The following is a 14,451-nucleotide window of genomic DNA, read 5'->3' as shown; positions in this document are numbered from 1 at the left end:
ACTCTGTGTCCTCAGGTAACCCCAGAGCAGCTGCAGGCACGAGATTGGAGCTCCCACCCTTCCAAGTCAGGCTCCTCACCTGTCAGAGCCCGGGTGGAACTCGGAGAGCAGCGAGGGCCGGCGCCGGAGCTGCTGCTGCTGCTGCTGTTGCTGCAGGAGCTGCGTGGCCTGGCTGACCTCCAGGTGAGAGGAGCGATAGTCGGGAACGGCAAATTCCTGAGGGGAACACCTCTGGTGTTAGCAGGAACAAAAGCATTCACTGACCATGATCATTTCCAAAGATATTGAATACAGAGTGACACCAGGTTGAGAAAGTCTTATTCCGGCTCAAAAAATGTCTGCGAATGGCAGTTCTGAGGTTTAAATAAACTTTAAAGAGACTAAATATTTATACTAGGAATTCCACCTAATTTATTAGCAACTTCTAACAAAACACAGATGAGTCAGCAGCAAGCAGATGAATAGCCTTTAAAAAACATCCTTTAAAATCAGTCTTGCACATCCAACTGCAAAGTGGTAAAATGAGAGCAACCTCGAGGCAATTTCTTTTGTTACCACCTCAAGACATTTTTATATCAGATATTACTAATCAGGACTAAGAGTCACACAAGATGCATCTTCCAATTGCTACAATTTACAATCAAAGTGAACTACAAGATTATTTATTTGTATTTTTGTGTGATCAACTACTTGCTTTTAAAAATTATATGCAGCTGGCACTGACTGAAGAGAAGCTCTACAAGACATGTAATAGATCATTACCCATGAGATGCAGTTTTCATAAATTATCTAAAAATAAACACAGAGCAAGCCAAAAAGCTTCAGTTTTTGAATTTCTTTTTGATAACATGGAGGTAGAAGAAAGTATCATCCAAAGTATCTGCAGCAAGAGGAGAATGTAATGAAAATGAGGGAAACCTGAACTGTTGTAAAGCCAACAGCTGGCCCTCCACAGCACAGAGCACAGGATGGCAGAATAAAAGCTTGGCAGAACTGAGCAAGTTGGATATCCTTAGAAATCCTTTACTCCCATTCTGGCCAGCAGAATTCAGCTGGCAGCACTGGTACAGCTGGTTCAGAAAAAAAATCAGTGTAACACAGGTTTTTACACATTCTCCACCTTGCACAGAATTTTGACAAGTACCACACTAAACTTACAGAGATTCCAGCCCAATACTGCAACAGAAGTTTAGGAACACAACCCCTGCTGAATTTATTCAAACCATGAGAAAGCAATGATAAAACCAGGACGTTTCTATTAATAAATGGCAAGGAGGGCAGAGTAAAACAGCAGAAGCCACCCCACCAGTGTTTAACCAAGCAGCTCTCCCAACAGGGCATGTGGATGTGTTTTCAAATGTGAAAGAGTTGTGTTATCTTGGTTTAAAAGGCAGAATGAATCCCTTTTGGGCAGGGCACGCCCCTGAAGTGCAGGCAGGCTGCAGCCCAGCTCGGGGTGTCCCTTACCTGCTGGTGGCGGGTGCTGGGGAAGGTGTACTGCACAGAGTGGGGCGGGTACCGGCTCTGCTCCGTGCTGAAAGCTCCTTGGTTCGGAGGGTAGCCTGAACTTGACATTATCAGGGAAGGAGTCTCCACAAAGCTGTGAGATCAAGACCAGCAAGCAATCATGTTTCTAGGAAACCGCCTAAAGGGAAAAAGATCGCTGATAAGCACTGAAGTACCAGATGTACTCACAATACATTACAGCCATAGTCACCTAAGCAAAACAACCATTACCAGTAAAAGCTTTTTCCTGATGTATTTATTTAATAGGTTACTCCAGTCTGAAACATGTTAACGGGTCTTAAATGGGCTCAAAATGAGACGTGTCAGCATTGTCTACACAAAGATTTGAGGATTATATTGTCGGAATACATCCTTTTACCAGTTGACTTCGAATTTGATAAGAAAAGTAGGTCACTTTAAATAAATTTTAAAGAGCTTATAAGTCTATAGCTGGATTCTGCATTTACAGTAAATTTCCTTAGCACAACATGAAGTTCACTTTTGTTTCTTCTACAAAGTTTTTGGATTCCATGAACTGTTGTTGACTTTCAGATCCAGGTAGTCTTAGGGCTGCACTCAGTGTCACCTACAGCTCACTAAATCCCAGTGCTTTAGTCGGGCCCTGAATGCCATCACCAACCACCCAACAGCAGCTTAACTCAAGCAGTCAGCAAAACAGGCACTCACAAAGCAGAAGACCAGCTCTGCTTCAAATGCCAGCATAGTTTGGCTCCTACAGGATGCCAAAAACCGAATATTACTACAAAGCCTGAAAACAATCCTGCTTAGTTGACGATCAATGGCTACTTTGCCTCTGCTGCATTCTCCAGCTGCAGATGGAGAGCAAACACTGAGCTGCAAACTGATTGGGGAAAGATTTTAAATACTGCAGAAATCCAGACAAGTTCCCTAGCAAAGTCTGAGCATGCCTGAGGCTGGCTATAGCTGCAGCTGCTGAAGATCCAAATAAACTGATTCAATCCTGCTCCCCCATCAGTGTTTTGAGTGGGTAAATTATGGCTCTAAGCAAAAAAGTGGGACATAAATATATTTTAAACAGAAAATATTTTTCTCTGATAGTTCAAAAGATGCAATTCCGGGAGCCTGTGTATTAAATCCAGAATTCTATCAGATGTGGGCAAATTCTCAACCTGTTGCCCAGAGCCCAGCAGACACATCAGACCTTCAAATAAACTGTTGATCCCTGCCTCAATGGCTACATTTCACAGCACATTAATCCACAGCATTTCACAGACATCACCTATAAACTGCATTTTCCATTATCAGCCAATAGGCAAAACCAGCTCAGCCAAGAGCAAGCTATACAAACAGATCTTAAAGTATATCTGACATATTTTATCATTTCTGTTCTGGTCAGGGGATTTTTCCTCCTTAACTCTCCATCAAACAAAGCTTTACATGTTGGACTACCAGAATAATGAGACAAATTTACATTTACCTCTTAAACATTATTTTCAGCTATGAAAAATCAAGGAAAAAGACAACAGTTTCTCTTTCAAAGCAATACTACAGATCACTAGTAGTGTGCTTTATAGTACACTATAGTGGCTATACATCTATTTATAGTAGCTATACATCTATTATAGTACCTATAATTCATATCCAAGTGACAAGCTGTAACAGAATGCTTCACCATTAACATTTATTATACCTCATCATTCACACTGCATTCATTGGAGCACAGCTTTACCTACTAGGTGATGGTCTAATGGCTCTGAGTCATATGATTTCCATTTAATCAAAGCACAGTGTCACAAAGCCAGCAGGTTCAGCTGCACATGTGAGAGCAGAGAACTGTCCCTGAGCACTCCACAGCACCCCTAAACCAGAGCCAAAAGATAACCTCTGGTTTGCCTTTCTTACATGGACTTTCACAGGAATGAAAGCTCTGGCACAGAGCTGTCAGCTCCATCCAATGTTTGCTGATGGGATAACTCCTCCTGTCACAGGCTGGGGCACATTCATCAATAATGAACTGGCTCCATGGTATAAAGATGCTCAAACACTTTAAGGCTATGGAAATACAAATTTCAGTTTGATGAATTGCTGATGGCCCAACCTGTGCTCCCTCAGCAGCTTCATGTGCAGAGATCTGAAGAATCTGGGGATGCAGAGGGGATCAGGAAAGAAATCACACACAAATATAGGTCAACCACTGCATGATTCAAGGTCCTTCCCAGTTTCTCTCTGTCAAGCTACATCTGCTCCTTATTCCCACAATATTCAGTCAAACACCCAAGTTGATCATTAACCCAGGTGCTGAAAGTTCAAGCAATGCTCACTTTCTGTGACGCTATAAAAGCCATTTCTCCATTCACAGCAACCTCAGTGGACACAGTATTAGGTTGGGGTTATCTTGAAATCTTTCACAAGCAACTGCAGTGAGAGGGCCTGACCATCTCTCCAGATTCTGCACTGGACATGGAAAGATGAGAGACAGGGCATGGAGTACAAGAATGAGCATCCTGCATCCTTTCAAAAATGTCAACCTAAACCCCCTGATAACTGCAAGTTTTACATAATAAATAGGACAACATTGAATCTGATGACTCTCCTATTGAAAACTGCAAGTGTGATCATGTTCATGGTGGAATTTTTTTAAAGGGGGGAATAAATGAAAGCTGCCAGCAGAGGAAGGCAACAAGGAGCATTAGAGATTACAATCATGGTAAATATGAGAGGTGAGAACCACAGAGAGGAAAAAAAGAAAACATGAAGTTATCAGAGGTGGGGGACCATTCTTCCTCCTCCCTGAGGGAACTGGCAAAACAGCAGCAGAGATAAGGGGGCGACAGCAGAGGAAAACATGTGGTCACATATTGGCAATTACAAGGTGGGGAGGGAGCTAAAGGATGGGGATCCTGCATGGGATCTCATTTCTTTCAAGATAAAATCAACCCTGGAGTACAAACACATAAAATGACACTGAAGTACAATATTCCCTCCCTCTAAGCCTCCTTTTCCTGCTAGACACATCCACATGCCTGCACAGTCTCCTGATCTGACCCCTCATCTCCCAGGCTCCTGCAGCATGAGCTTGTTTATCCTCTCTGCTGAGAGGGGAGGGATTTTTTCCCAATTTTTGCCAGCAGAATTACCACTGATATTCTGCTTGTTTCTCCCTGTCTGCAGTCGGGGATGGAGGTGCTTGACTTCAACTCCTATTTCTCTACAGGCAACCTCTGACCTGTCAGCCAAAAGCATCTGCCTCTCTCTCTTCAGCATCTGCTCACACATTTGCAGCAGACACAGATTATTCTTCGTCAATCCAGTTCCTGGGCAGTGCGGGCAGTGCCAGCTTCCTGCTGTAACCTCTCCAATTTCCATACATCCAGATTATGTTTAAATACAGCCATCCTTTTGCATAAAACTGTAACTGTGTGTGCAGACTGTAAACAACCTCATCCGGGCTTTCCTCCCTGCTGTATCCTTTCATTAGTCATGACAAATCTCCTCTTGCTCTACCCAAAGCCAACCAGAATCCTCCTGGAAAGTTCCTCACTATTTATTAACTCTCTCTGCCTCTCTGATCCTTGCACTGCTTTCCTCTCCCCTGCCAGAACAGAGGCTGCTCATCCTCATTTTCAGCACCCCTGATAAATTACAACAGCAGAAATCAGCTTCCAACCCTGCTCAATGACAGCAAGATTCTATTTGTCAGACAAGTATTTTTGTACCTTTTCATATTATTCTGCAAATTTCAGAGGTTAAATATATAAACGTTTAAAAAAGCTGTTACAGACTTTGGAATTCTGCCTCATGTCTCACAAAGATAAAGTTGGGTCATGAATACTTTCATACAGCTGCCAACCAGGCTGGCAAATTGTCTGTCTCATCAAATATTGAGAATTAGAAGGGGCAGAAAGAAATATTTCTTGTTTTGCAGTTCAGAAGCCAGAAATTGTGCTATAATGTCCCATTTCACTGACACTCCCAGACTCTACAGCAAAACAGGAAACCCAGTAGCATCAAATGAATATTAAAAAAAAAATAAAAACTACAGGACACATAGGAGCAAAGAATCAAAAAAGAAGCAGTTAAGGGAAGACACCCAGGGGAGAAAAAGCAATGACAAGAGTAATGGATTCAGGAACAGTGAAGAGATACTTGGCCTTGTGTTGATTTGAGCTTCTCGGGCAAGGAAATGATTTAACAATGTTTATTTCTAAAGGTATGATGATATTTCTGTCTTTGGCCAGCTCAAACTACTGAACAGATCCTATTCAGAATTCCCTTAAAAGCTACTGTTCACACTTACATTCACCATATGCAGGGAATTTAGAGTAAGTTGGAAATAATTTGGAACTGAATATTATAATGGCAACAATCATGGCGTAATTTCAGCCTGATCTCCAGAACTCAAAATGTTTCAGAAGCAGAAGTACAAACTATCTTCAGCAGACATGTGGGAAAATGAGTCACAGAAAGGTTAAAAAATCTATCAAAGACTCCCCAGGAAATAGTCAAAGTCTGAATCAGAAATAAGACTCAATTCTTGCAGCACTTTGAAGGCGCTGCCTGAGTGAAGCAGTTCTTCATTTGGAAAAACACAGCAGGTTAAAAACTGGGACTATTTTTAGCAGGGCAGTTCCCCAAAGCCCTTCACTGTGTGGCCACACAGACCTGAGAGCAGCTGTCCCAGGGCAGGGCAGTCACCTGCTCCACTTGCTGGAATATCCTGTCTCCAGCTCTTACCTTCATGGACAAAAGACCAGTCTCATGGGGAAACTCAGTTTTCCTTCAGCTATCCAAAACAAGCTGACATTTCTGCATTTAGAGTAATTTTCGTGCCATCTTGAAGTGCTTAACCAACATTTGCTAATTAAATTTCACATCCTTTCGGGAATTTTCCTCATCTTGTTTTTGAGCAAACTAAGTATGATATAAATTGTGCAAAGAATGAGATTACAGTCTAGCCCGAGTTGGGGGATTTTGTTTTTAAATCAGCAGCTTTAGTAAATTGAGCTCTGATGTAACTAACCCATGGCAGAGCAAGGGAGGCTCTGCCTTGCACAGGGGAGCTACAATGAATCACAAAATGAATCCAGGGATATTTATTCAAAGTTTACTCTGGCTAGAGAATGAAGAGTGAGGGAGTATTTCAGCAGTTGGTTTGAAAGGCCTTATCCAAGGCATGACAACAATACTTGTGAATAATTATTTCTGTGATTTCACTTCATCAAAAGGTAATGAAACTACCTCATGGAAAAAACCAAAATCAGGCTGTATTTATGGACCAGCCTATTAATCACACTGACCAGACTTCAGGAATTACAGACCCTTCAAGACACAATGCTTCAAATGGCATAAAACAAATCAAAATTACAAGTCAGGAGTCACATAAGCGAAACCCTTTAGTGCATTGCTAGCTTTGCAAAACAAATCTTCCCAGTAGTATTTTGTTTTACCAGGTAATCATTAATCATGCCATACACCAGAAAACACTAACATGCCCATTCAAGACAGATTGCTAAAAATAGCTCAATGGGTCCAATTCCATAGAAAAAGTTATTTCTTTGAATTACTGGACACAGTACAAGGCTGAGTATCATCTCCCATCTGAAATCCCTGTGCTCAGAACATTTCCAGTAGGGCTGCAAGCTCACACTGCCTTAACAGTCTAGAAAATCTTCCCTAAAAAATCACCAAACACTGCCAGAGCACTCATCAGTCCTTCAGTCACTCCTCAGTGTCCACTCATCAGCAAAGTCAAATGACATTTATTCAGATGGCAAAATTTAGTGACAAAGTAAAGAAGTTAAAGTTCAAACTGATCTGTGTCAACCCTGAAGCCTGACTACAAAATTCTGCAAATTGGGATGGGATGGGAAGTGAGCCACAAGATCAATAGATAGGACAATCCTGAAAGGTAGAAGGTTTTCATTCAAGAACCCACCAGAAGGTTTTCATTCAAGAACCCACCCATCAATAATCATATTGATGCCTGAGCAGATTTAAGATAATTCTGTGCTTTCAAACTGAAGGACTTGTATTCCAGCTACAATGGTCAAGCTACAGATGAGATGTACTGCTAAGTATAAAAATCTGCTGGGCATACTCTCCAAAAGATGAAAAATTCTTTGTGTGCTACAAGCAAAAATAAAAAGTTCAAAGGTCAAAACTAAAATTAAAGACAATTTGAGTAATGGTCATTTAAATACGCCCCAGAGTACTGTGCTTCCCATTTCTGCAGAACACAGGCGTCATCCTCAAAGATCAGGGCCTCTTTCACACTTTTTCTAATCTTTCTTTCACTCCTTTTTCACTCAATTTTATGCTGCAGAATTCTCAAAAGCTTGTAGTCAAAGCACAAGGACATATGCTATTGGAATGAACAGAAACAATGAATGTATTTTCTCCAAGTTGAGAACAACTCACTGCTGAATTTTCCAAGACAATTCCACATGTGCAAATGCCTTTTCTTCTTCTGTGACAGACAGAACCATAAATTCCCCAATACACCATAAATTCCCAAGATCTTTAATCTCATTCAGTTGCACTCCCTCTACTCACAAAGTTATTGATGGAAAAATCATTATTTCTATCCCTGCTAGAAATACAGTAAAAAAGTTACATCTGTAAGGCTGCGTTTTACTACCAGCACTGAGCAACATTCTCCCCATTAATTATTAACATCATATAAATCAACCAACAGGGGTATTTGAAAAATAGATGCTAAGAAAAGTCCAAACATCTGAATTCAACCCCTTTCACGCCCTGAAATTTCCATTAATGTACAATATCATCTTATTTCTGAACATCCACAGCTCTACAGTGCCTGACATATTCTCCATGACACATGGTAAACTTTAATTTAGCCAATTACACACGTGACACAAGTTAAGGAGCATTACAGCTGTCAATTCAAGATGTCACACTGACTCTGTACTAGGAAGACTTTTCCATTTCCAACAAGGGAACCAAAAAAATTAAAATAGGTTTTTATACTCCATACTTCAATAGGAAAAGATTCCCCATTCACAGGTAACCAGCTGCTTAAAGTACTTCAAGTAATAGTTTTTGAACACTACATATTAAATAACTATTTAAGAGTCATTCAAAGCAATTTTTGTTGCCATTCCAAAGGTAAAAATTGGTTGTATCCTTACACATGTAATTTACATCCAAACTCTTGCCAGATCTCAGATCACATTGTTATGCTCCATCTTAAATAACAGTTTCTTTCTTTCTCTCTCTCTCCTGCTACAAATACAAATAGAATTTCTGCTCACCAAAATGGGGTTGATCAAATTCAGCTGACAAGATACTCCTCTCCTGGAAATTCTATTTTAATCCCTCCTGTAATTTATGATCTCAAAGAAAAGTTGCTAATACATGATTTCAGGGCCCAGGCCATACACAAGTTTGCTGCATTATAGAGAGGAAATAACAGGAAAAACTAAGATCACATCAACATCTTTGGAAGTTTCTGATCAATTACCCACTTGCCTACCAAAAAATAAAATAAAAATCAGAGGGATGCTGAGCACATCCACTTCCAATAAGAGTCCAGATCTCCAGCATCCACTCAGCAGTTACCACGTAACACCCTGGGAGACAGAGAATCCCTGAGAGAGGAAAGCTCCTCCTGGATTTTCATGGAGGAACAGCTCTTACACCCTGCCATGGAGCTTATCTAGATCTTTCTGCCAAGGAGGGTCACAAGAACACCAAAACCAGCCAAAAGAGGTAGGAGGAAGTCCTCCCTTCAGAAATGGAAATTAAGGATGTAGACATTTCCTTGACTAAAAATACCACAGAGCAATGACTTAAAACTGAGAAGGGTACAAACATTACAGGGTTTTCTTGTTTTAAAAGTATGTCATAGAAACAAAGATAGCTTCTTTCCTAAAAACATTTTCCAAGGAACACCAGATTCCCAGTTGTCCCAATATCATAAATAGCACACAGTTAATGCACACCATGAAAAAATTTTGTGAGCCAAAGAACCCAAATCTGCAGAACTGAATGTGCAAAGCAAACCCACCAGAGCCCAAACGCTGCTCAGGGAAGGACTCACATTCCCAAGAGGAAACAGCTTTTTTCTGAGGTGACTCCAGCAGTTCCCAAACCCCAGACATCTCCCTCATCCCTTCCGAAGGGCCCTATCCCTGCCACAGGGTAATTCCACTGGTTCTGAAATATAACTGGAGCAAACTTCAAACCTCACCCTGAAAACTGCAATGTGAAACAGAAACCAGCCCAGGCATCCTCCAGCGCAGCAGGCAAGAGACTCAAGAGGTGCTACACAAACCACAAAGAACTGCAAAAAACCTTCCTCAGCAACTCATCCTCACTCACAAGTGTCCAACAACTCACTGAGGTTTGCTCCATTTCACCTCTTTCCTCACATTTCACCTATTACTTAGAAACAGCCATACCTCAAACTTCATGTGCATCACACATTGTGCATAAAATATTCTCTCAGAACAACCATTTTTCTTCTCCTTTTTTGGTCTGAAAGTGTAGACAGCTCAAGAACAGCTCCTACACATGAATTTATTTCTTCACTGTTAATCCACCTGCAGGTAAAATTCCTTTTGACATCATCTAACAGCCAAGAAATTCTGTGGTCACAGTTCCAAGTTTTCAGGATCTTCTTGTAGTTCACCGATTATCACAAGTGGATCTGCAGTGACAGCTTTTAAAAGCAGCTTTGGTTTGGAAAAGGAAATATAACTTGACTAGTCCATACTGACTAAATCCACAAACTATGATGGATTGTAAGAAAAAACACTTCTAAAGAAAGGGTCAGGGCAAACCAAGTATCAGCCTCATAATTCCTCTCAGCTGACTGGATTCAGATAAAATCAAGTCTAGATTTTAACTAAAAAGTACAGAAAGGCTAAAATAACATTTTTTTAAACTGTATCTAAGAACAATGACTTGGTCCATTCTGATACTCCACAGGAAATGCACCCAGGCCTTCTGGAAACAAAGTTTATTGCTACTACATATAGGATTACATTTAAGATACTCTATTTCACAGGAAATGCAACAATATATAAAGATATAACTCCAGTTGGGACTGGTACAACTGCCTCCAAGTCACAGAAAAAGGCAGGGAATGAAAGAGATCTTGAACCTAGGGGTGGTACAAATAATCCTTTAGATCTGGAGTAACAAAACCCAAAACCAACCCAGAACTTCAAGGTTCTAGATATGCCTAAGTCTGATCTTTGAGACCATAGAGAAACACCAGCACCTATACAAATAATGGCTAAAATGGAACAAGTGGCATTTATTATTCCAGGCTCTGGATACAACATTCCAAGACAGCTAAACCATGAAGTTACAATGATTATATGGGAGAATTCCCACTTTGCAAATATCCCTTCTCTGAAAATCCAACATTTCAGACAGAATTAAAACAGAACAAGAGTTGAAAAATAGGAACCCGATGAGACAAAACTCTATAGGGTATACACAGTTTTTTGACTTACAGTAATTCATCATTTTGCCCCAAAATACTATTAATGAGGTGAAAAGTGCAGCAGATCTGAAATCATATACCTGCCTTGTCTGCTGAGCAGCACTTGAACTTGTCATGAACTTGTGTGTTAACTCTGTAACACTGACAAACACGACAGGACTCAGTCGGGTTTGCAGCTGATTTATATTCACATTTGTTAGCTGTGTTCCCTGAAACGTGAACACATTTTAATCCCTCCAGGAGAGCATTTGCTCTCGCAGGCAGCCCCGGGCTGTGCCCAGGAAGCCCAGCAGAGTTTCAGTGGAGCTCTGTGCCCCACAGCCAGGGAATGCTCTGGGCTGTTTGCAGCTCCCACAGGACAAGAGCTCTCTGACGTGGTGAGGACACAAAGGAGAATTACCCAAATGTCCTTTCCCTGCAGCACGAGGCACAAGCAAGTAAAGCATATTTTACACTTAACATCATCCCTTCTCATTTATAGGTGTCCTTTTCCTCAACACTTTTGTGACTGTATTTTCATTTTCAGTTTTACCCGAGAACAGTCACTCAACATGAACAGAATTTTTAAGTCCTGGCCAACAGTTTGTCCAGGTAATCCATCTGCATGAAACATTCATTTCTACATTTTTTTTTACTGCTGAAAGTTATGAACAATAGGATTCTTCAGAGAGGGCTGATGCATCTTTGTACCAAGAGAGTACCTTAAATTTTGCAATAACCCTTGCAATCCTAAGGAGGTAAAGTTGCTGACTTCAAAACCACATAGACCAACATCTTCCTCAAGCCTGAAGAAAAAAAGAAGGTTTATCAAGACAGTCTGGGAGGGGCAACACTATGAGTAGTTTAGATGTAGAACTGGGCAAGGACATGGGAATATCTCTCAGGATACTGGGAAGAAACACAGCTCCAAGGTAAGACTGAGCCCTCTGTCTCACACAGCTCACTGAGCAGAGCCCCAGCAGGCCCAGGTTGCATTCAACAGAGGCTGGGAGAGCACTGAAGGAGCATGGAAGGGAAAGGAACCCCACAGAAGGAGCATGGAAGGGAAAGGAACCCCACAGAAGTTCATTACTTGAGGGAGAATCACTGAAGGAGAGAGACATTGAAATGGAAGATACATTCAGCACTGTCCTGGCTATTTGCATGATTTAGGAGTATCACAAAGTAAATATTTAGACAGCAGTGCTGCATAGGTCAGAATTTTTATCTGGACCAGTTGCAGTAGGGAGGGAAGGTACCATGTTCAGTTAATAGCCCAACATTAAAACACAGATTCAGATTTGACTAAAGAACATAAATGACTTGAAGAGCTCAAGCCTGGCATCCAGGAAACGTTTGCTTGCATTATGAAACCACTGTCTGGTTACAGGTCTGTTCTTGAGATTGTTCTGTGCTGCACTGCACCTGCACAAGGAATAGACCCCTTCCAGCTCCAACAATTGTTAACATCTTCAATGTAAGTCACTACACACACCAGAACTCTAAAGAGTATTTTCAATCAGCCAAGAAAGCCTTCATTTAAATAATTTTGTAGGCAAAAGGCCATATTGAGGAATAAAACATTTCACCAGAACTTTTGCAGAGAGCTTTGAAAGAGCATAAATTTCTTATTTATAAGAAATATTGTTCTCTACTACAGAAGGTTTTTTTCAGTTGCTTTCATGCATTTAACAGCAGCTGAAGCAGAGGCAGCTTCCCTTCCCTGCGAGCATCTCTCATTCATGCTACAACTGAGAAATGAAATAACTCAGAAGATGCAGTCAGAGGAGCACAAGGGCTGTGGAAAGGGACTTGAGGGAGGAATTGGAAAGGAGCTTTAGGGTCTGTCCCTACTTCTACCACAGTTTTTGAGGGAGTTTTGTAGATCCTTTTAGATCACAATGGAAAACATGTCTGCCCTGAAAGAGCAACTAAAATGAGTAGTTGTAGGAGACAAAGTGTATTCAAAACAAAACAGCAGCAGCACAATGTAGCAAAATGAATATATTCTGATTCTGTGCATGTCATTTCAGTCTGGAGAGTTACTTTTAATTGATGGCTGCAATGATTAAGAAGCTAGAGAGAAGCAGCACATGTGGAAGCAAACACTTGCAACATCCTCTCCACACGTTAAAAAGCACACATTATAACTCCTAGAAAGAAGATTCCAAAACACTGCTCTTCCCCACATTTCAGCAACAAGTTTAGGTATTTTAGTGACCAACATCAAACAGTGTATTTCAAACAAATTACCCTGCACATAAATCACAAAAGAACTCTCTTTCTTCAGCAGCCCATACCATATCACAAAGAAAAGCGACGTATAGAAAAAATTAACCACGCTTTCACAAAAAAGGGTCACTGCAGTTGGCTTCTTTCCCCTGAACTTTTGAATCCCTGAGCTAAGCACGAAGCTCTTTCATCCCCCAACACAAGACACCACATTTCAGCTAACTAGAAATCCACTTCAAATATTCCAGACTTCCTTTCCAAATGTCAAGGTTGTTTAGTTAATCACGAATAACAACATTCTGTGGAATAAAATTCCAGTGCAAAACTGCAACAGAGCTGCACAGTCCTTGTGTGCAGTGACATAATTGTGTCCACTTCTTCAGGCACTTACACTGGTGCCATCCCACTTACCAACACCAGCTTTTGTTATAATTGCTCTGGATTTTACCTCTCAAATCATCCTGCCTAGGATAAAAATCCCCATCTGAGCTCAAACAGTTCATAACTATAGAAAATTAATAAAAGAATACTGCCACAAAAATCAAGTATTCAAGACTAGACATCTCCACTGTAGTAAGTTGTCCCAGGTTACACCAATATTTAGAGTCATTAAAAGGTAACAGACTTGTAAAAACCATATCTGTGAAACACGAAGAAGCAGATTTTGGACAACAGATTGTTCACAGTATCTACTTGCTTACTTGAGCCTGTCTGCCACTGACAGTTCATACCTCCACCTCGACTCCTGCCTAACAGCAACCCACTTGATACACACAGCTTTTCTAAGTACAGAAAAATCAGCAAGCACGAAGTTCTTTACCATCAAGTCAGAATATGTCTAGCAAAAGCCACTTCCATTGTGCCCTGCAGCAGCCCGGAGATGACAGAAGCCGGGGATGTTTACAGGTCCCATATGAATAATTCAGCGTCAGCATCAGCAACAACTCCCCGGCACTGACAGCGATGCTCGCCCGACACGGAGCTGTGGCCGCAGCACATCCTCAGCAACGACCGCGCTCCTGGCCGAGCCTCCGAGGGGACGATTTTGAAGAACTGACCCTTCTTTTAATTTTTTTTTTTCTTTTTTAACTTGCACTCCTCCTGCCCACAGCGCAAGGACGAACACCCAGCACGGAGATGCTCTGGGGTTTCTGCACAAACTTCCCAGCGAGGGCCAGCGCTCCGTGCCCCGCCATCCCCGCGCACCCTCAGCGTCAATGGGGGGAGAGCCCCGCGGGCACCGGGCACACCCCACCCCGGATCCGCCAACCCCCCGCACC

The 14,451-nt window shown here is 41.5% G+C and overlaps 1 protein-coding gene across 3 annotated transcripts in view; it reads right to left on the bottom strand.

The window, feature by feature from the left end:
- NCOR1 (nuclear receptor corepressor 1) overlaps positions 1 to 14,248 on the bottom strand; it is a 55,057-nt gene extending 40,809 nt beyond the window's left edge. For all 3 annotated transcript variants that reach the window (XM_031059813.1, XM_014308390.2, XM_031059814.1), the window contains exons 1-3: positions 13,992 to 14,248; positions 1,468 to 1,645; positions 80 to 216 (exon numbers count right to left, since the gene is read on the bottom strand). In XM_031059813.1, the coding sequence (XP_030915673.1) occupies positions 80 to 216; positions 1,468 to 1,575 (245 nt within the window). In that variant the 5' untranslated portion in view covers positions 1,576 to 1,645; positions 13,992 to 14,248. The remainder of the gene's footprint in view (positions 1 to 79; positions 217 to 1,467; positions 1,646 to 13,991) is intronic.
- Positions 14,249 to 14,451: the final 203 nt, after the last annotated feature.

Source organism: Geospiza fortis, unplaced genomic scaffold, assembly GCF_000277835.1.
Source record: "Geospiza fortis unplaced genomic scaffold, GeoFor_1.0 scaffold538, whole genome shotgun sequence".
Taxonomy (NCBI): domain Eukaryota; kingdom Metazoa; phylum Chordata; class Aves; order Passeriformes; family Thraupidae; genus Geospiza; species Geospiza fortis.
The sequence above is the reverse complement of the archived record's forward strand: the minus strand, read 5'-3'. Positions and strand labels throughout refer to the sequence as shown.